This window comes from Anomalospiza imberbis, chromosome 1, assembly GCF_031753505.1.
Source record: "Anomalospiza imberbis isolate Cuckoo-Finch-1a 21T00152 chromosome 1, ASM3175350v1, whole genome shotgun sequence".
In the NCBI taxonomy this organism is placed as follows: Eukaryota; Metazoa; Chordata; class Aves; order Passeriformes; family Viduidae; genus Anomalospiza; species Anomalospiza imberbis.
The window spans coordinates 114,757,965-114,779,890 of NC_089681.1; the positions used below are offsets into that span (position 1 = coordinate 114,757,965).

At 37.2% G+C, this 21,926-nt stretch overlaps 1 protein-coding gene across 8 annotated transcripts in view; it reads left to right on the forward strand.

Annotated features, from left to right (window-relative positions):
• Positions 1–21,926, forward strand: part of ZNF385D (zinc finger protein 385D) — a 419,164-nt gene that overhangs the window by 252,088 nt on the left and 145,150 nt on the right. Inside the window, exon 1 of one of the 8 annotated variants that reach the window (XM_068207278.1) lies at positions 3,211–3,525. The exons of the other annotated variants lie outside the window; for them this stretch is intronic. Coding sequence (XP_068063379.1) covers positions 3,504–3,525 — 22 coding nt within the window. The 5' untranslated portion in view covers positions 3,211–3,503. Of the gene's footprint in view, positions 1–3,210; positions 3,526–21,926 lie in introns of those variants that run through there. 8 annotated transcript variants of the gene reach the window in all.

Consider the following 21,926-nt stretch of genomic DNA (forward strand, 5'->3'; position numbering starts at 1 on the left):
TGTGAGTTGCTCTGAATTTTGAAAATCTGCCCTTTGTGGCAAAGCTTTTATCAAGGTGAGAAAGGGCAGAAGAACTCAAGGTGGAGTTGCTATTACGAAAAAAGAAACAGGTTGCTGGAAAAGAGGATTTCAGGGAGTAGAAGTTGCTTCTTTTATTAGAAATAAGAATGAGGGCTAGCTGGTTTAAGAGAACTTAAGTTTATGCTGTTGTTGAATCACAAGAGTTTGGGAGTTTTGTTTTTATAAGTGAACCATGCATGAAAATATGATAATTTTGCAGTTGACCGGTATCTGTAGCAAAGTTAAATGCTGGTTAACCTGTTCCAGCTTGTTGATGGTTGGAGAATTTGCACCATGGGCTGACATCATGGGCTAATTTGCTCATTCATTCTGCATGATCCTGCATGCACAGGCTGGGTGTACTCAAATCTCCAGGCACACATAAGTGTTTGCTGCTCCTGACTGTACTTCCCTACAGCTGTTCTCAGCAGAATCCTCAATGCTTGCATTAAAACACCAGCCATTTGGGACTGCAATTACTAAACTAAATCTCGCTTTCACTGACAGTGACAATATCTCACTCAGAGAATAAAATTTATTTTTTCTTTCTTGAAACCCTACTTCTTTTTGCAGCATATTAGTGTTGTATGTGTGTAAGTGAAAGCAGAGTTTGTCATAGAGTATGTGAATTTTGGCTGTGAAAGCTTTCCGGTGATTTTTCCCTCCTACCTTGTGCTTCTGTAGTTGAAATGAAAAGAAATTGTTCTTGTTTCAGTTTCTTTGGTTACTTTAATTGCATACTTACTCTCAGAACACAAATAAGATGCAATAGGGAGGAGGAAGGTTGCCCTTCTTGTTTTACACCCTAGAGGGCAAAACAAAACTGGAGGTAACATTCAGAACCAAGTAGTGGAGGACATGTCAGTCAGAACATGTGGCACTTTGGTGTTTTCATTGTCTGGGGATCTGACCTGACATCAGATACCACTGAACTAGTACAGGTATTGTAGCACAACAGCTTGCCTGAGCACTAATAGCACATCTACACAAACATGAACCTTCTGAATCCATGGCATGAATCAGGAGACGTATTGGCTTGGTGGAACGCTGAGACCAGAGGTAGCCTACATCTTGCAGTTTGACTCCTGGCAGAATAACCCCAATCCTTTTTTTCTGTGATGGAGTAAATGCAGCTTAACAGGCAATGCTGTGCCTGGGTGCAGACTGTCTTAAAGGACGTCATGCAGTGCCTCCGCAAAAGCACTTCATAGCTGGAAAAGGAGCTGAAGTATTTCACAGAGAATTGATTCTCTGAGCTTTTACCCTCCGTGAAGGGAGAGGAGGGAATGCTTGTGCTGTGGAAGGCTCCTGATAGTAGCTTATACCTACTGCTCAGAGAACATCAGAGTGTTTCAGCTGAGATATTTTAAACCAGTCTTTGAGGATGGTATTTTCCCTTTTAGTGAGGTGTCCTTCCCTGTATTTTAGAAGAGAATGAGCATTGTAATGATGAAATAAAGGAAAGGAATGTGCTGTGAATACCCTCTGTTACTTGCTGTCCACGCTATGTAGTTGAAACATAGGCCATGATTTCTAGACAGCTTTTTTTTTTTTCTCCAGGGACTTTTAGACGGCATTTCTTTACTGTGATTTAAGATCTGCCTAACTTACATTGTTGGTCAATTTGACCCACACAAGAAGATTTGCTCTTCCTCCCTTGTGCACTGTGGCCTCAGAGTGCACTCCTGCATTGTGTGCTTTTCTGTCGTGAAACAAAGCTTATTTTGGAGTTTATGTGTAGCATGGATCTCTTGTTTCAGGGCTTGCCTCTTGCTAGGGGCAGTTGAAATAAGAAAGGGCACTGAGAAAGGCTAGGTACCAGAAATGAATAGCTGTGGGACTGCCAGTGAGGGACAGGACTGAAATTGGTGCCCCAGTTCCCTGTCAGTGTTTAATCTCAGTAACATTCATACAGGTGGCATGAAGCCTCGTGAGGGTAATGCTGCAGAGGACTCTTGCTAAGAGATGCATAGCGGCACTGTGCACCAGGGCTCTTACCTCTGCTGCTGCAACTGGAGCATTCCTTGGCTGCTGTGCTGCTGTGATAATTTTGCCCAAAGTGATTGGACCTCATGAAATAGTACTTATTGTGTGGTGGTTTTACAAATAAGAAGTGGAGCTTTAAATGAATTATACCTGTCATCCTCTTTCCTGTAGAATGAAAGCATTCATCCCATTAGATCCTATTATAATGAAATAAACGCTTCAGCATACTGTCCATTACTTTTTACCTTTATTTAGTATAAGTGTGTTATCACTGATACATGCCAGACTGACAGCAGGAAACCAATGTCATCTATTGATTCAGAGAAGAGACATGTGTGCATAAATACAGACCGCATTGTCTTCACCACACTGCCACACTGGAGTATTGTCGGCTCCATCCCGAGGCACTACCATGTACATGGTGGACAGTATTCTGGTGTTTCTTTGGTCTCTTTTCCTCTGAAGCTGCTACTGGTTCATATAGCATCAGGGATTGTGTGGGGACCTATTTACAACAAACTTAGACCACTCCATTTGCCACAGAACAATAAATTACCTACCAGCTACTAATGACTTATCAACCTGGGCCAGAAAGCAACTAGACACCTGGCGGGCGAAAGGTTATAAACTCCATTACAGATCCTCATTGTCGTATGTCTTCTATCCTCATGCATTGTTATTCAGGTGAAAAAATTGTAGTTTCAAAAATCAGTTCAGCTGTATTGAAATTAAACTACTTCTATGCCAGTTGCTTTTTAAAAATAGAAACAGACTTGTTTTTGTCTAACGTTGGGATTGAAATTGTTTATTGAAGTGAAACTACTGATTTAAAAAAAAAAAAAAGAAAAAATCTTAGGGGTACATGATCTTGCAAAGCACCAGGCATCTTTATCTTCTATTGAAGTTGGGGTATTGAGGCACTCAAGGCTTCTCCTGGAGCCTGCCCTTCAAAGAAAAATACACTAACAATATGCGCTTTGTCTTTCCCATCTATTATGTAATTGAGCACGTTATGTCACTAAATGCATTTACTGCCAAGAAAAAAAAAAAAGCCCGTACAGTTTTAGAAGAGCTTATTTTTTTTTTGTCCAAACCAGAGTTAGGTTAACCAGGATATTAGAGCATGTAGTTGCGAACCCGTTAAAGAAAAGATCTGTTTGTAGTACTCTTAGTCCTGATGTCACAGGCACAGCAAGGACATCAGAAGGAGGAGTCAGATTACAGTAAGAATGGGCAGTGCAGCATGCAGCCGGAGTAAACGCTAAATCAGACAGGGATTGTATCAGGGATAAGACTGCCTGCAAAGCGCTCATCCTGAGGAGGCACACTGCTCTCTCACGCTTCTCGTGCTGGGAAATTTCCACATAATGTAGAATGAAAAAGCTCTGTTTTACATGTCAGCCCTGTGCAGGAGCTAATGCTGAATACACAACCGTGGGATCCTGACTGCATGATTAATGAGAAACATAATGTATTTTGGTAAGTGTTAACCGTGATGTAATTCTGCTTCTGCTCACATTATCAATACGAGTGATTATTACAGATTTTGGATTCAAGAACATTTTGTGCTGGCGTGCACCTAAAACTGACAACTGGGGAATCCTGCCGGCTGTGCAGTTTGAAAGGATTCCATTGTCTGGGAAATTTTCTGTTTGAGTGGGCTACTGCGTAGTTCTAGCGGTTTGAAAAACAAGCTAGATAAGATGAACTCGTGCTAGGTTTGTTTTAAATGAACATGTGTTTCATCTGCTGAGAGGGGATGAGAAATGCTTGTGAGGCATGGGAAGTTTTAGACGAACTTAATGTAATGGACGAGCTGCTACTGCACTGTCAGCACTGGGGAGGCACAGTGAACTTCAGTATTTCATTCAGCTTTTAGTTTGAAGAATTCCAAGGTATAAAGGGGAAACAATGTTTTATTCGCAGTGCTGTGACTGTCGAGTTCTCTGCATTGTGCACATCACCGGTGTGGAGTTGGCTCCTAGCATGCCACAAAATGCATGTTATTTTAAGCCTTTAGGGGTCTTGGAGCTGTTAAATATTTGTGCAGAGTTTAGTTCTGTTGCTTGACGGAAATCTTCCTTCAGCTTACAGCTGAGCTGGCTGCATACCCTAAAAACATGCTGGTGTAGAGCTATGTCTGAGCAATGTAGTGCTGCAGTACTGGGCTGGGATGTACGATTGCAATATAATGCTGCAAGTTAGTGCTGTTAAAGAGCAAAGAAAAATAAAATAGAGAATTTGGTGGGTGTGATGGAAAAATGCTACTCTTGGCTGCTTGAAATCTCATCTACTCTCACTGTTAATTTATAGCAGCATAGCACTTAGAATGAACAGAGAGCAGGGAGTTGAAGGATTTCTGGGACATTCAGCAGCTTTCTCAGTTTCATTAAATATTGAATCAGGAGTTCACTTCAAGCTTTAAGGGAAGAACTTTTGTAGTATTCTCAGCTCTATCAAAAAAGTACTATGCCTTGTGCCATGCTAAACACTATCTTCTTGTTTTCATAAAATTAAAGACTGTGTATGTGTGTATGATTTGTCTTTAACAGTGAAATACATCAATTATGAAAGCCAATAGATTTAGATGTAAACTGTCTTAGCAGAAAAAAATATACTAGTTGAGTTGTCAGAACTGTTCAGAGATCCTTTCAAAGATAAATTTTCAATATTTTAGCTTTACTACATTTTCAAAAGACTGAGGAAGAATAGGCAAGCAGTATGGTTTTAGGTTTGAGTAATTTTGATTAAGTCTCTTCACCATTAAAAAAGCCAGTTTAATTTGCTATTCATTTCTTTCCAGTATTTTTCTACCTTTGCATTGCAAGTGCGAGATTTTTTTTTTTTTTTTTTGTTTGTTTGTTTTTTTTAACAGTCAGTTTTTCTTGTGTGGGATTAGAAGTTGCAGCTTTCTGAAGTTACAGAGTTAGGTTATTAGGTATATGTTAGCTGAATGGTATTTAATTTTTTAATTTTTGTCCCGTCTGTAATTTTCAGAAACATGTAATGGTGATCAAACTTTTTTTAATGTTACTTTGAAAAAATAAAAATCACTGTATCATACGCTTATTTGTTTTCCTGTGCAACACAAGTTTTTAAATGGAAAAACATGTATTGTGCTTTGTAAGAAATTTCACTACTGAAAGCAGAGCTCAAAGTTTCTGCTAGGCAGGTTCTCTGTCTGCTGTGTTCAGTTTGAAGTTTCCTTCAATATTAAATTTTAAATGAATGTTCTTGTTCCTGTCTTTTGCATAAGAATGCATGAGCTGGGGGATGGTGTTTACCTGTGGTTATTCTGGGTATTTTCTTTTTATTCTGGGTATTTTCTTGCACTGTCAGTAAGAAACCAGAACATCTGTAATCTCCCTGTTAATCACCTCTCCCTGTTACTGCACAAAGAAGTATTGCACTGAGCGAGATGAAATCTTGTCTGTGTACATCGCGCACCTACTTTGATTTCAAATTGCTACAGCCACCACATAGACAGTATTGGAATTTTATTTTTTCTAAAGAAAAAAAAGATACTTTATTTTAAATAATAATATATTAAATATAGTAAATATTAATATTATAAGGTTTTTTGGGGGAGTTTGGATTTTTTTTTTTTAATCCATACGTGCAACTGTTGGGCCACATAAGTATAGAAAGGGAAGATAAGGAAAGCATTTTTCTGTATGTTTCTATGCATCTTGTTTGCTTTTCTGGGCCTTCTTGTCGAATTGCTGCTGATGTAAGGTGGCATAGTGGGAATGATTGTGTGCAGCATTAAGGTTGAAATAAATATTGAAAATTACCATGGAAAGTAAGACCTAACCCTCTAACAGTATTATTGTTATAGAGCAAGTGTTAATGAGTGAAGGGAGTGTTTTAACTATCAGAGAGAGAAGTTGCTAAATTCAGGAATTTGTCATCATGTTTCTCTCCCTCTTTAAAGCTGTAACCTCCAAGAAGATATTCTACCTTTATCTTACATCTTATGTTTATTTTATTTTACATCCTATGTTTATTTTACTATTTAAGCTGATCCTTCAAATAATTAAGCTCATTGTAACCCTTCTAAATTCATGAGCCGTTCTTTTACAGTGCAACTGAATTGTGATGTAGTTGTTTCAAGAACTGCTAATTTTCACTCACCGTGCTGTGCTTTTGAGTTTGTTGTTTGGTCACCGTGGATACATTTGTTACTTATTGTATTGATTTTGCATTCATCATTTCAAGTTGAATAGGAATATGGGATTGTAATAATAATAGTAATAAAAATCCTACAAAATGATGTAGTATGTTTATGAAGTAAGCCAAAAGCCAATGAAAATAATGCATTTCTGTTAAGTGTTATCATACGGAGACGTTTTGTGCTTAAGAACATACATACATACTTCAGAGCAACTTTTGCCTGTATTTATCGCCAAGTTAATAATTTAGCATAAGATAAAAGTCAGCTGTGACCCTTGTCAGCCATTCCCAGAGGAGGAATGGTGGGTGGCTCTCAGTGCCACAGCGCTGATGTTGCACGCTGATGAGGGAGAGCCTCCCCTAGTCCTGCACAACGTGAGGGCTCTGCTGTGGCTAATAGCCAGAGCTGCACCTCTACCTTAAAAGGCTCCACTGGCCACTGTCACCTTGGCTTAGCCACCTCGGCTTGGGTTGGCCACCTCGCCATGGCTGCGCCTTCCTGGGCCTGGCAGCGCAGGATCTGGTTTGTGGCCCCCAGTGGCCCCGTGGCCACCCTTGGGGCTAGGGTGGCCAGTGTGGTCAGGGCCAGTGGGAAGTGCTCGTGGCCAGGGGAAGGGGCAGAGCCACTGCCGTGGAGCCGGAGGGAGCGCCGCAGTTATATTGCAGTTCTGGGACAGTGAGCGCGGGTTCTGAGGGCTCAGGGAACCTGGCTGGAACGGAGAGCAAAGCGACTCCTTCACCACCAGCAGCAAATAAAAATCACTGCCCCCATACTTTGGCGTTAGTAAAGAAGCACAACGCAAAGAAACTCTAGAATTAAAATTTACAAAGAAAAGGGAGAGGGAAAAAGGAGAATAATTTACCTTTCTTTTTTCTTTTTTTTTCCCCCTTCCCTCTCCACCTCTTCTGAACCCATTACTGTTTTAAGTAACTTCTGTTCTCAATGTTTCACATTATACAGGAAATTAATATCTTGGCATGGAAATTACTATATATAACATTAAGGGAAACAAACAAATAATTTTACCTGAAAATGCCATAACATTTCTGTTTGTATGGTCGCTGTTTTAATCTTTAGGGCTTTTTTTTCAGTCAACATTGCAGAATGTAGTAGTTCATCTGCATACATGCTACTATTCTGAATATCACTTTTTATTTCTGGAACACTTTCTTTAAGAGATTCATGCTGGATGAGTCATGGAATAAAAAGAATACTTCCCCCCCCACACCCCGAATCTCATCACCTCTTTAAAGAAAACACACATTGTGCAAGCCAACTGACCAACTGCTGAAACAGGGCTTTTTTTTTTTTTTTTGTTTCAATGAAAATATTTGGTTGTTACGGGTTTGTTTTTAGGAGGTTATATTTCCTTCTAGGTTAGACACTGTGGAGGCCTTTAGTACCATTTCTGTTTTCATTTAAGTCAGGATGAATCGGTGTTGATAAGGTTGTTCTTTTAAAACATTTTGAGAAGCACATATATTGGATTACTAACTGTGTTTTATCACCAGCCATCTGCAATAGGAAAGTGTAGTTAATATATAATGGATGCTGTGTGTGACAGAAGAATTCAGCTGAGCAAGCCAATGTATAGGATCTTGAAAACTGCAGGAGCCTGATATTTATATTTGGAACATTACAGCCTCCTGAGCAGTGAAGTTCATATCTTGAAGCACTGAATAATCATTAATGCGTGTATACATAATAACAATTTTAAAAAATCCTGTTTGAACTTACAGAAACTGCTTTGTGCTGGATTTCACCCTTTTTAGTTTCTGTTACAGAAAATGTTAATTTGAAATGCCTCAAAATATATACAGTATGTTGCCTTAAATAAAAGGTCCTTTTGCCATTTCACAGACACAAAAAAAAAAAAAAAAAAGTAATTCCAAGTGTGACTTTTCTTGTGGGTGAAAGAATTACTCCAAACCCAAAATTGGAATCAATGGCTTCCTGCTACATTAGAGACGATTAGATCACAGTTGCTTCAGCTGAAGGTCCTTTAACAAAGTGTGTGTGCGCTCACGTGCTCATGTGAATGTGTGTCCGTGCATATTTTAACTGGGATGATTGTAGAATCTAATCCTGCATTCCTTCCCAACAAATGTCTTTCTTCTGTTAAAAAATGAAATTAAGAAACCAGATCTTTAAAATTTTCATTCTGATATAATACATCTGGTTTTTTTTTTCCTAAAATGCAACACATAAATTTTTACAAAGTATTTTCAAATAATGAGAGTCTTTTACTGTATTTATATTAAAGTCATATGGCTAATACAACTCTGTGGCTGTGTGCAAATATCCTTCCATGTTATTTTGATTTTGTTTCATAAGCTAGTGGCAATTCTAGAAATTCTTGCAATTACAAAAATGTTAATCGGGTTACAGGAAACCCATTAAAGATTTTGCCTCTCATTACACTAAAGAAGATGGTGGTATTTGAAAAAGGACTGGGAAACGGAAATATTTCAATTTGCCATTAGATCGTGAAAAGTTCTTGAAATACAATAGAGGTCATAAGGGCTTCCATTTTTAAAAAGGAGACATTACATGTAATATACTGCAAAGATTAGTTTTGCAGCTGAAATTGCATAGATGATTGGCAACATTCAGAGAAAATGCAGCAAAAGAGAGAAATACCAAAGCTTGAAGTGGCCGAGATTGCACTTGAATTAAATTGCTGGGATGAAAGTGGAAAGAAGCTTTCCTCTATTGTAGGGTAAGTCATTATATGGCAAAACCACATTCTGTAGGTCAGCCTGTATGCTCAGTTATTTTAGCAACACTTCTTTGAGGAATCTACTTACAGGTAAAAAATCTAATACACAAAGCTGCGTTACTGACTCATACACTCATATGCTTAGACCTTCTTGCTCATTTTGTTGAGCACTTCCTGCAGCTCATCAGTCTCATGCTCACAATCATGTTCCTCTTAGCCAATTTTTTTTCTGTGTACATATTCACCATAAAGTGTTTCTGCAATCTTAAGCATGGTATGAAAAGTAGCTGGCAAGGGTCTGAATCAAATGTAAAATATGAGAAAGCGACCATAATTTCAGATTGGGATTGTAAGGGAGGCTCTTACAGAAGTTCAATTAATATACACACTTACCTCTTGTTAACATCTGTGATAATACAGTTCTGTCTTTTTTAATGCTTTAAATAATATCCATTTAAAATTTCTTCAGGTTTGAAAAAGTGGAAAGGCATCTTGAGTCCTTATCTGTTATTTAAACAAAAGTACTTTTTCTCCCTCTGAGATTTTTTTTTTTTGCTCCTTTTTTACCTTATTTCCCTCCCCCCAATCCATTTTAAAAAGGTGGGGTTAGAGCAATCTATTTATATTTTTTATACCTCTGCTAGCTGACTGAACCAGTATTTTGGAAATCATGAGAAATTCTTTCATCACTATGAGATGAGGTCCTGGATCTTTTACCAAGACAACTAATTTACTCTGTATTGTAGTCCCTGCAGGTTTCAGAATTTAAAACCATAATGTAACACTTGCTTTTCAAGTAAACTTGAAAAGCTCCTGGGGTTTGATAATGTATAGTATCTTCATCTCTGAAGCAGTTAGAGGGGATACAAAAATGAGTTTGACTGTGTCTGCTAACTCTGGGCATGGCTGTTTGAAATTTTAGCATATGCTTAGAGTCTCAAAGGGCTTTGGCTCATACTGGTAATTTTTATACTGTGTGCTGTTTATGTGTTCTCCTTATTACAATGGAAACCAGCAGTCTCTTCCCCATTTCTCTCCATCAGAAGACAAGATAGAACCTAAAAAGCAGGTTTATGCTGGAAAACCCCTCTGAATATTAAAACTTCTTTCTTGAGAACAAAAGAAAAAAAGCTAGGCTTAATTTTCTCTTTGAGTATTATTTCATGGTGGCTCTCTTATTTATTTACTTTTATGCTGTAATTGAAAAAGCAGATGGACAATTCATTCAAATGAAAGCCATGAAAATTTTCTCAGCTTCTTTTGTTCTTGTTGACCTTGTTTACTCAGTTTGTTTACTATAGAGTGTAGTAAGTTATGAAGCTAGAGGGAGATAATGATTGTGTTTTTCAATATTGTTGCCCAATATCGTTACCCATCATTGCACTAAGGATCAATACGGAATGAAAAGAAAAAAGAAAAAACTACACAGAAAACCAAGTCAAAAAACACAGAACCTTGACCAAATTTGCAACCGTGAATGCAAAAGGAAGGAGCAGGTGGAGAGGAAGGCAGTCTTGGCACTGCAAGGAATATCAGTGCTCTTTTTGCTAAGCCAAGTCATTTTTCAGTTGTGACCTGAGGGTCTACTGTCTCTATAGTGCAATGTTTAGCAAATTAGGTTTTATTTGTTGGTATTTACCTGTGATAGCAAATCCACTCACCTCCTGTCAAAACCAGCAATGTAACAGGTGCATTCAGTTTGCCAGATATGTGACTATTATGTAGCAAGCACACTGTTTTTCTGTTATTGCTGGTAAATTCTGCTGCTGTAAGCAGCAAATTTTTCAACAGTAGAAGTTGCATGGCTTATCTGCTTTTAGGTAGCATAGAAAAAAGTAATAACTTTGCAGACATATGTAAGACTTTACATAATCTCCTATTTAACTTTGCAATTCCTGTGTTTGTAAAGGACAAATTCTAACAAGCCAAACAGGCCATAAAAAATTGTGTATGAGTATGTAAGGATATATTTAAATCCTTTTGCTTTTTGTCTCCTTCTGACTGAGGGCATGGTAGCCACATGACCAAGGGTACTAAAAGCCACTGAACTGTATTATTTCTAGTATCCTTACAAGATTTCAGCACTCAAGACATGATGTAATCATTTACAAACATTTGTCTCGCCAATCCTGACCACAGGCTGTCTGCTTTGTAAAACTGGTTGTTTGGTCCTCCTTTCCACATGGAGTGCAAGGGCAGTTGCAACAGCCTCCTAAGAACACATTTAGATTCTTAGGCTTAATTCTTAGTAGCCCTGAGTACTTGGAAATTGCATTGGTCTACATGGTATGATTTTTCTTTCCCTATTATTTCTGTTTTATTTTTCTTTATTTCAAAATAACAAACCCTTTTTTTTCAATTGGTTTGAGGTAAAAATTTTAATTACATTTATAAATTCCTAATGGTTTTCCCCTTTTTCTTTTTTTTTCTTTTTTCTCCCAATCATTTGCAGTATTTTTGTCGAACATAAAATATATATTCTTATATAGGTATAGCTGACAAGCCTACTCACTGCTAATTAGTACCCCATCCATACTACCATTTAGCTCTACACATTCTAACAATGTATGCAATAGGTTACCTGCATGAAAACATGTAGGTTTTCAAGGTTGAAAGAATCAGTGGCCCTAAAGAGGGACATTACTACATAAATACCCTCACAGATATGCTCCTTCACGTGAATGAACTTACCAAATGTAATAAACAAACACGGAAAGGCTGAAAACACATTAAAAAACAATCAAAGCAATGCTGCAAATCTCTCTAGCACTGTAGATACAATCAAAATGTGATTGTGGAAAGACTTAGAGTGTGTGAAATGTATGTAAACTCTGCTGGCAGAGAAAGACAGGCAGCAGGTAAAGTGGGGTGGCCTGCTGATGCTGCAGCAAAATGGCACTGGCAGCACCACCCTTCACAAACACTCCAAGATGACCAAACAAAACTGCTCTGTTTTGCCATTAGCTTGAAGCAGAATTATCATCACATGCTATCATCAACATATAGGGAAGAAAAAAATATTTAAATAGTCTGACATTAACATTCTGAAGATCATGGATGATGATGCTACATGCCACTGTGTCACCCAGATCTGTGACCCTAAAATCTACAGATTTTAGGAAGCAAATGCAGATGTGTAGAACATTAATTTATTTTTACTTCTTATTATCCCCTGCCCTATTTTTTAAAAAAGAAAGGTAAATATATCCAGAAGATTCAGTGTAATGATGAAAAACAGAACTGTCTCAGGTAGGCAGTCTTTGATAATACTTAGCATTGAAAAACATTAAGAATTAATACTCTTAAAGTATCCCTCAGTTTTTTCTAACAATGTTTATGTGATTTCTATAAGTTTTTTGTGCATTTCTAGTAGGAACATTTCTTCATGGGAACATTCACAAAGATAAAAATTGCATGACACTTTATTGTAATTTATTATAGGAGGGTTTTTTATGTTAAAAGCTATGCCAGCACATTTTCAGCAATACAAAGCTCAATTTAGATTCATCTGCAAACAGACATATTGCTGTCTGACCTCAGTATATAGTCAAATGAATTATGAATATTTTATATCAAATATCTGTTCAAGAGACTCCAGCTGAGCTAATATCTTCTAAATCACAAAGATAGAAGAAATAATGGTAATTATAAATTGTTAGCCCTTTCTAGATACTCATAGCAATAGATGGTTAATGCTGTCAGAGAATGTTTACCATAATAAATAAGTTAATATTTTAAGAAATCTCTGTGAGGTGCCTGTGATGGGCAGATTTCCAGTTTTGCAAGTTTTTCTGTCTTTGTAGCCATATTCTGTTCTAGTAAATAATGTAGAGCTGATTGTAGTAGTAAATTAGTTAAGGTAATATTGATGGTTTGTCTGAAAGAAGCTGGGCAGTTTTTTGAAAACAGTTGGTATAATGTAAGTATGGCAACTGCTAGCAGATATCAAAAAAAGCCCTTGCAAGGTCAAGGGTCTTTCAAAAAAAATTGGGCTTTCCTCACTGATACTGTTTTTATTGAGTCAGATCTGTTAATGGAGAAGGAGAATGTTTCAGAAAGTAATTATTATTTGTAATGAACTGTGGAAAGTGTTGGACTGTGCTAACAGATTTGCTTGAACTCAATTTCATTTACTGGACCTAACATCCTGGGAAACTTCCAGGGCCTCCAGAAAAGTAAGAGTTTCAGGTATGCTAGAATATTAAACTAGACCTATTCTAATTAAGGTAACTCCCAAATAATTTGTGAGAGTTGTGTTTAATGTCTGCAGTCATTTCAAATGCGAGTTAAATGTTCTTTAAAATCTTAAAACTGATCATCAGCAGTGTAGTCAAACTCTGGCAACCAGATGGGCAGTGGGTCTAGGGCAGAGGTAGCATGATCTGGTGATAGTGAAGGATTTAGCTGTTTGGGTTGCAGATCCTCTTTAAATAGCCGTTCCCTGTACCTTTGCCAGAAGGGGCAATGAATGCGATGGAAATATGAGCTTGGGTGGTTGGATAATTTCAATTACGTTGGCCTCGTGTGGGGAGCCCTGCCTATGGGAAGATGCATTTGCAGGAGGGAATGCAGTGCTGCAGGTCTCACCATGCTAGAGGAGCTCTCAATACCTGTGGGGCAAGACACCATCATTCCCTTGTCCACCTCAGCTTTGATGGTTTCCATAGAAAGGCTCAGGAATCAAGAGACAATGAAAGTTACCCTCTTTTTTCTTCTTTTTTTCTTTTTTTTTTTTAATTTTCAGGAAGAGTTTTAAAACTACAAACCTCTCTTCTATAAGCTTAGCATGCAGCTTTCTACTGCAAACAGGTATAGTCATTATTATTCTTATTAATTTCTGTTACCAAATCAACTATGCCAATAAGAATAACATGACTCTTGAATCGACTGGACTGTTTAGTTCTATATACTCCTAGGCCTAAAAGAATTCCCTCTTAGGCTTACATTTGCAAGGAATTCATCTATGTGTGTAGGATGGTGGCTTGCAAGCTTTCCTGGTTATGTACAAGTTTGTAGAGTAACTCTTAATTCACAATAGTCCTATTTTTATTTTAGTCTTATTTACTTTCCTGAGGACCACCACTCCAATGCCTTGTTGAACTCTTTTTTTGCCTCACATTATTGTCAGTCTCATTAAAAAAGATCCAGATAATTCATTGAATAGTTTAGTAGTTTGTGGTGATTCTCCTTCAGTTAACAGACTGCATTAGTTAAGCAGAACAGCAGCAATAAGAAGTCTGGGGTTTCTTATCTTCCCCACCTCCCTCAACCCCACCCCCTCACTATCAGAGGAGGCTTAACATTTTTCTTAGAGCATCGTCTCCTACAGCTCTGTTGAAGTTTCTGACCACAAATCATATCAAGCTATCATATCTGTGGGTTTGTAGCTCAGCCAGAAAAAGCTGCATGTGGGAGAAGTTCATTTCTAGTCTGCAGGATTTTGACATTTGCAGTTGTGTGTCTGGAGCTACTGAATGGATGTGTATTAAAACTGTATATGGGTAATAGTTTCTAGTAATAAGGAAACTGTATTTTGTAATTAGAAAGTTGGTTTGACCTTTGAATGTGGAAAGGCCAAATAACTTTGCACTACTATAATATATAGCAAATTTGAAATTTATCGTGAATTTTAGGGGTAAAGAGATAAAATCTTGTACTAAATCATGTCCAATAAGAGGCCATTGCCCATGCTGTTAGAGCAAGAGCATGAACTTAAGCAAATATTCTCAAAAATAGATTTCCATGAAAAAAAAATTAGAGAGTTTCTAGTCCCCTTGGGTGTGTATAGGCATTTACTGCTTTATGTGGGTTTTTCTGTGTGTGATAGTGCTAAGAAATAGCTTATGCCATCTTTTCCTAGCTTTCAGTGAGCAGAAAGAATCCTGAAATCACGTGAAGTGGTAAACCTAACACAAGGGGCTTTCTAGTTGTATTTTTTTTTTTAATTTTATTTTTTTATTTGGCCTAAAACCAACTGGCTTACATCTGCAGAGGAAGTTTTAGGGAAACACTGAAGGGTCTTATAAATGCAATAAATGGATATTTTGTGGGAACCGAATTCTCAGCAATTGGTGCATTTACTTCAGGCTGTCAGACATTGAATAACACTGACTTTTTTTCAGTCTTCTTTTGCTGTTCTTGGGGTTCCACCAGTCTTGGTAATCTGACTTTACCAATTTAGTAGCATGACCAGGCCTGGTCTTGGCAATGCTCTACAAAAATATGCTGAAAAATGTCTGGTGTAACAACCTAAAGGTGAACTCTGCCTTGTTTGATTTGTATCCCTACTTCAATCCCAAGGCTACAGGCAGCCTCAAGAACTTCATAAGAGTTCTGTTAATACAGTTGGTGCTTGACCTTAGACACAGAGATTTATTTTACTTTCACAAATTTTGGAACTGTGAATACTTATGTAGCTGAACACCTGGGTCATTTGATGCTTTCTGTGAACTTAAATGGTCAGTTAAGTGAGAAATAAAATGTAAATTTGTTTTGCCATGTGGTAGCAACAGAGCTACATAGCAACATGAAGCAGCTGTCTGTGCTCTAGGTTTTGTCAATGTTCTTCAAGTATAATTTAGCTGTCTGAAGACTGTAATAAAGAAATCCTATCACTCCCCATTTAAATTTTATCTATATTTAGACAAAATTACCACGTATACTGTCCATGTCCAAGTGAAACAGAAAAGGCAGAAATACAGGTTTGGAGAGTCTTTTCTTAGATGATAAATCAAGTCTTTCATAAAGCAGAAAGAAAGGCAGCAGATTTGTGAAGTTACAAATACCCTGTGTTCAACTTCAGAGGAGCAGAAGCCGTAAGGTCCCAGCCTAATGCAGATATGTGGACAGCAGAACTGTACCAGCATCAGCAGTTGAAGGCTGAAGAAGTTTGTGCAGATCTTGAATTTTGTCATGGTTTGGCCAACACTGCTGGAATTTTCTCAGTGTTTCAAGTTAACACGCCCAAAACATTCTGCTCTGAATCAGGTGATTTATGTTTAGTTGCAACTCCAGATCTGTAAAATTGGCTTGAGCTTAAGCTCTGGAATGCAACACTTATACAAAGCAAGCTGTGTTTGGTTTCAGGTTTCTTAGAGGCTTGCACGCAAAATTGCCTCATTACTTGAATTGATACCTCTAATTAAGCAGATTCAGTGTGCTGCAATAATTGTCCTTTAGTATTTCAGCTCAAACTAATACCCAGTGTAACTCTCCTTGAGCCACTGGAATCATATAGAGACACACTGTCTTCTCAACATACTGTCTTTTATTAGTAAGGTTATGGGAGTTTTTTAGTGCCCTTTCTAGATACAGGTCACAGGAAGTGTTTTCTTATCACTGAATATCACTTATCACTGATTTTTTTTTTTTAATAATGACAGAAAGAAGGGATGGACTCTTCTTGAATCTTTGGCAATATACTAAGAGTATCTTCATTTTCATCTGCTGTTTATAGTTTCATTATGTATTTCTCTTCTGTATCTTGGTATTTTGTGGGTTTGTTTTGTTTTTAAAGAAAACAGTGCCAAATTCTGGATTATATAAACAAATTCTCTTGTATATAGTGATGTGGATTGTGTATTTGGGGTTTTGATTCATCCTTCAAATTCAGTACCCTTGGTAAAATTTTAATTCCTTTTTAGTAGAATAGCAGATCACTTTGTTTGAAACTTATTGTTATGGAACATTGAGAATGTTTAGTCAGAGGGAATCACGCAAATAAGAGATGGACCCCACTCCTGCATGCGCTTCTGAGTTAAAAATAATTAACTTTTCTGATGTTGTTTCACTGATTTGAAGGATTGGAGTAGTTAAATATGTACAACAGTATTTGTAGGATTGAAGTTTGTCTGTGCCTTAGCAAATCCTTGCATTTCTATAGCAATCTGACAATTGGTTGGCTCACTTCTCATTTGTGGAAAATGTACTGTGAGATTACCTCTTATGGAAAGCAAAGATGATTACAGTATGTGAGGCTCCCTTCACTCCTTAGCAGCAGAGTGGGAAGACGGGAGGAGGGATCTAGCTTGTCAACACATGGTTCAGTTAAAGCTCTTTGCTCTTGCATTGTCCTCCTTGCTTCTTAGGTTTTGTAAGGTTCTTCTGATAAGATTAATATACCAAATTCATTAAAATTCAAAGGTTTTAGTTTTTGTGGAGGGGGTGGGGTGACTTGCTCCTCTCGAGTCATAAAACCATATTGAGAAATTACCTGAAAATCTTGACACAAAATTCAATTAGATAAATTCTGTTGGCTGAATTTAGGCATTACTTTTCTGTTTTAATCTGAAAAAGTAATAAAAATATTAGAAATGTGTCAAATGCTGTGATGCAAAAAAGTTGAATTTGATTAAGTCTTCATTCCATGTAATTGAAGCAAAGCAATGCAATGACAATGCAGATCAGAGAAAAAAAATATATGCACATATACATATAGCACACTCAATAACATCTGGAATTATAATAGATAGACTTAGAATTGTGAAGCTGCAAGATCCTGATCTATCTGATCTATGTGGATTATCAGAAGAGTGCAATTTTTCTCCTCTTGGTACTGTATTTTATTTTATCAAGGTTCTAGGCTTGGTAGAAATGCTTTTCAAAAACCCCCATTTCCTTTAGTATCTCTCAAATAACTTTATAATGCAACAGAAGCAAAGTTTTTTATTTTATTTTATTTTTGCCTCTCCAACAGATAAAGCCTTAAAAATAAAATAAAGCATGTCAGCTGAGACTTTTTTTCCTGTGGAGTAAATTTTAGTGTCTTATGCCCAAGGCTTGATTTTTTAATACCTTAGGAAGAAGGTAGATTAGAAATAGTCTTTGATGCCAACAAACTGAAATGTCTGAGTTGGTTGCATTTACACTAGGCCTGTTTCAATATATATTTAGAGTTAGTTCAAGAAATGCCAAATTATAAACCATTAATAACTATGAAGAAAAAATCAGTGAATGCCTAATTTGATTTTTGATACACACAAAGTGAAATTTTAATATTTATATAGAGCTAGAAGTAACTCTTTGAGTAGTGAGATAGAGAGAGCAAGCATGGCTCTCTCTAAAACGTTATTTAAATGTTCTATAACATTTTTCTGTGTTTGGTTCCTGGAACAGAGGCTATAAAATTTTAAGATGGCTTGATAGAGGACCACAACATAGCCAGGTTGACTGAAGAGCAGTCCAGGAAAGGTACTATTACTCAAGACTTTATCATATTTCTTTTTATTTAGAGAGGGTTTCAGGCTGTTGCTGGCCTATGTAAAAATGCAGATGAATAGCATTTGTCCCTTCAACCATGCCTTGGTATCCCTAGCCAGGAGTGAAATCTGCATATTGGTATGCAGACTGCTCCTTGCCACCTTTCATATCCTGCGGGGGGTGGTTTTCCTTGTGGAGTTTTTGTTTGTTTGGTTTGTTGAGGTTTTTTTTCCTTTTAGAATTTTGCCAATATCAAATGATAACCAAGACACTCAGGATACTGGTCTGAGCCTTATGTTTACAGCTACAAGCTGTGTGGTCGACTCAGGAAATCCTATAGCAAAATATGTGTCAGAACCTATAAAAATTTCTTTGCTTTTTTCATGAGGAAAAAGCTCTGAATAGAGTGAATAATCACATGTGGATTTTTCATGCAACAATTTTATGTCACATGATACTAAAACACACTAAGGAACATCAGGATACGATATGGAAAAAACTGAAATTTCATAACTTCGTGCAGCTTAAAGAAATGTGTACGTATTGCTAAGTTTGCCTTTTTTTGGCCCGCATTTTGTGCTGCTTTACAGAAAATTCTTGTGTGTACTTGTGTAAATGTAACTGGACTGTAATCAATAGAATTATCCACCAACAAGAACAATTTATATTAGCCAGGGGCAGGGATTCCCATTCATTAAATCTGTTGAGGACAAGCCTTTATCTATTTCCGTAGAGGCAGCCTGGAGGATCCAACATGTCATGGAGTAGATAAATTGGGCTTGACATGCCTGTGTTTCTGGAAAATAGGACAAAAATTTCTTTTGTCTTTTGTGTCTTGTCTGTAAAAGCAGTAGTGCTTTTCCCCCACCTATAGAGAATGACAAGAGATATATTTACTTGCTTGAAAATATTTTTTTTAAATTATAGGCATATTTTACATAGAGATTTGGAAAAAAGACCTGCCAGCATTTTCACAAGTGTGTGGAGAAGGACAGTCAACCTAATAACTACCACATATTTCAGCTCTCAAAACATTTGCCTAAATCAGCTCCATCAGGTGTAAGCTTGCCAGAATTGAAGTTTTCATAGTCCATTTTTTATAAATAGCCATTTTGTTAGAATTTCTCCACTGTAAAAGAAGGCATTCACTTCCCCAGGAAAACACTAGCCCTGAGGTCAAGGGATTTTTGTGGGCTGCTGGAAACACAAGCTAAATTCCTCCGTGAAGTGAATACACATTTACACAAATCTGAACTGCTCCAAAATGGTGTCATTGTGCAAGTCTCCCCAGTCAGTCAACAGCCCAACTATTGGGACATTCCCCTGAGGTGCTGAGGACTTACACAGCAGGCTTCAATATGGGCCTTTGATTAAAATACAGACCTTGATTTCTTTAAATTTTTGAAACTTTTAAAAGAATTTGCTTCTACATTATGTGTGAAAGTGTAGCTTCCATGTAGATCTGAAAAGAAGATAAATTCTTCCAGAGCTTTGCAACACAGAAAAAGTTGATTTTTTGCTGTTTTCTCTTCTTGTCCATAAGCATCAGCCAAATTAGTACAGAGGAATATATTAATTATCAGTAACTTTTCAATTGCCATGGCATGTGCAAACCCACAGCCTTGATTCAAAGATTATTAAAACATGGTTTCAAACTGATCCTTTATGACACGGAATGAAAAGGTTTATAAAAGTGAATTCAATATAGTCTATTTTGTTGTTTTCCCTGTTGCAGAAGGGTCATGGCTGGGTTCTGTTAGTGAGAATGAAGGTACCCTGCTTGAGCAGTGGAGTCAGTCCTTTGGAATTTGTACTTTCTCTTTTTTTTCTTTTTTTCTTTCATTGCAGCTATGCATGTAGAAGCACAAATGCACAGTTTCTTGATGAAAAAAAAAAAAAACATTTACTCATCAGGATATACAGTGAATTAACACCTAGTTCTGTGTTCCAGTATATCATATGACACATGTTTGTCTCTGTTTAAGAAAGGGGAAAAAAAAAGTAAAATAATTTGAATTGCACAAGAGCATCATGTGATTGCACTAAATAATGTTTGGCAGAGATGTAATTTGTAGATACCATAGAGTTACACAATTACTACTTTTTAAGTATGCTATAAAATGTCCTATTTAAACTATTAAAAATAAATGTGTGACTGGATATAGAATTTCCAGAAGACAACAGTTTAGTTTATTCTGGCCAAGGTTCAGATTCCTCCCACTGATTTCCAACACCCCGTTCTTTTATTTCCAGTCATGTTTTGCCTTCTGCCACCTTACGTCCCCTTCTTTCTCCTCCACTTTTCCCTCTCCCAAACTGGATGTGAACTCCTTGCCCTTAGCATTTTCTTCAGGGTTTTGTAGTCTATCAGCGCCAGTTCTCCTTTCATGGCTCCCTTGATGAACTCAATGCTCTGTTCTGCAGTGCAGAGCTGCTGATTGTTTGCATGCCTAGCTTTTTTCAGACAGATGAAGAATGGCTGACCAGTTTATCAGGACAGCAAAAAGGTCCCTAGCAAGTCAAGAGTGATCTGCAAATTCCTGGTGAATTCTTCCTCTCTTCATGCTGGAAGGCTGCTCTGTTAGCGGTCACGCTTTTGTCTTGTGTGAGCGTTCAACTTGAACCTGAACTTTTTCACAGTGGGGTAAGAGAGCAACATCTGATGGCACAGCTCCAGTAAGATGTAAGCTGATCTCTGTTGCTTAATGCTGAGGGGAGTGACTCCAATCTAATCTTCAACTACTTGGGTACTTAGCAGAAGATACAGATCTTCTCCTCTCCCCAGTATGACAATTTATTTTTTTAATTACCTGCTGATGAAAATCCAGGGTGTAGTCATGACTGACACAGTGTATGTGTCATTTGAGATGGCATAAAATTCTGTCCTAGTAAAGTTCATACTTAACAAGTTAACTAAATATTTTATCCCTCTCTTCGCCTGTCTCTGTGAAGACAACAAACTGCCAAGGACTGTCTGCTTTTTCTTTGTTTCTCAATACAAAACATAGGTTGCCTGCTAGGAAAACTTCAGTTTTGCATCAACTTCTTTTTCCAGAAACTCTTGGTCACAGAGCCTCAGGCTCTTACTTTTTGCACAAATAGCTGTATCTCCCGAGGACTGAACTTGTTTTATTTCAATAAAGTATAGTAGAAATTTATGAAAAGCAATGGGTTGGGGCTTAGAGGCAATTTGGCCATGTGATCTAATAAGCATTTTTTCTGGCTTTACATACTGAGAAAGAACAATATTTGTGTTTGCTGTTTTGGTTTAATTTTCTTCAAGAACTTCAGGTATTTCATTAAGAGTGGGAGTTATTTCATTGCTGGAAAAAGTTCCTGAGCCAAATAACTTGAAGTGTTTTTAATTTAGAAATACATACATTCAGGAAAAATTATTATATGATCTACAACAAATCTTAACAAGTATCTTTCAAAGCACCATGAACTGAAAAGTTCTTTATGTCCAGGAGACTGTCCTGTAAAGCATACTTCTATCTACTGTGGCAGTGATCACTATCCATTAATAAATCCTGTGCTTTTGGTTCCATTCTAATTTTTTCACTTATTCTTTTACCTACCTATGAAAGATCATAAACCAAATAATTTTAAACACATATATGTTGGGGCGTTTTTTGTTAATCAAAATTTTTTGCGACTGTGGTAGTTTCTGATGTATTGTGAAAGCATTTATGCCGTTATGCATGGGAAAGAAAAATGAAACATATTATTTTATTTCAATAAATATGTTTATGTCACATACATACTCATAGGCAGGCCTGTGTAAGCAAC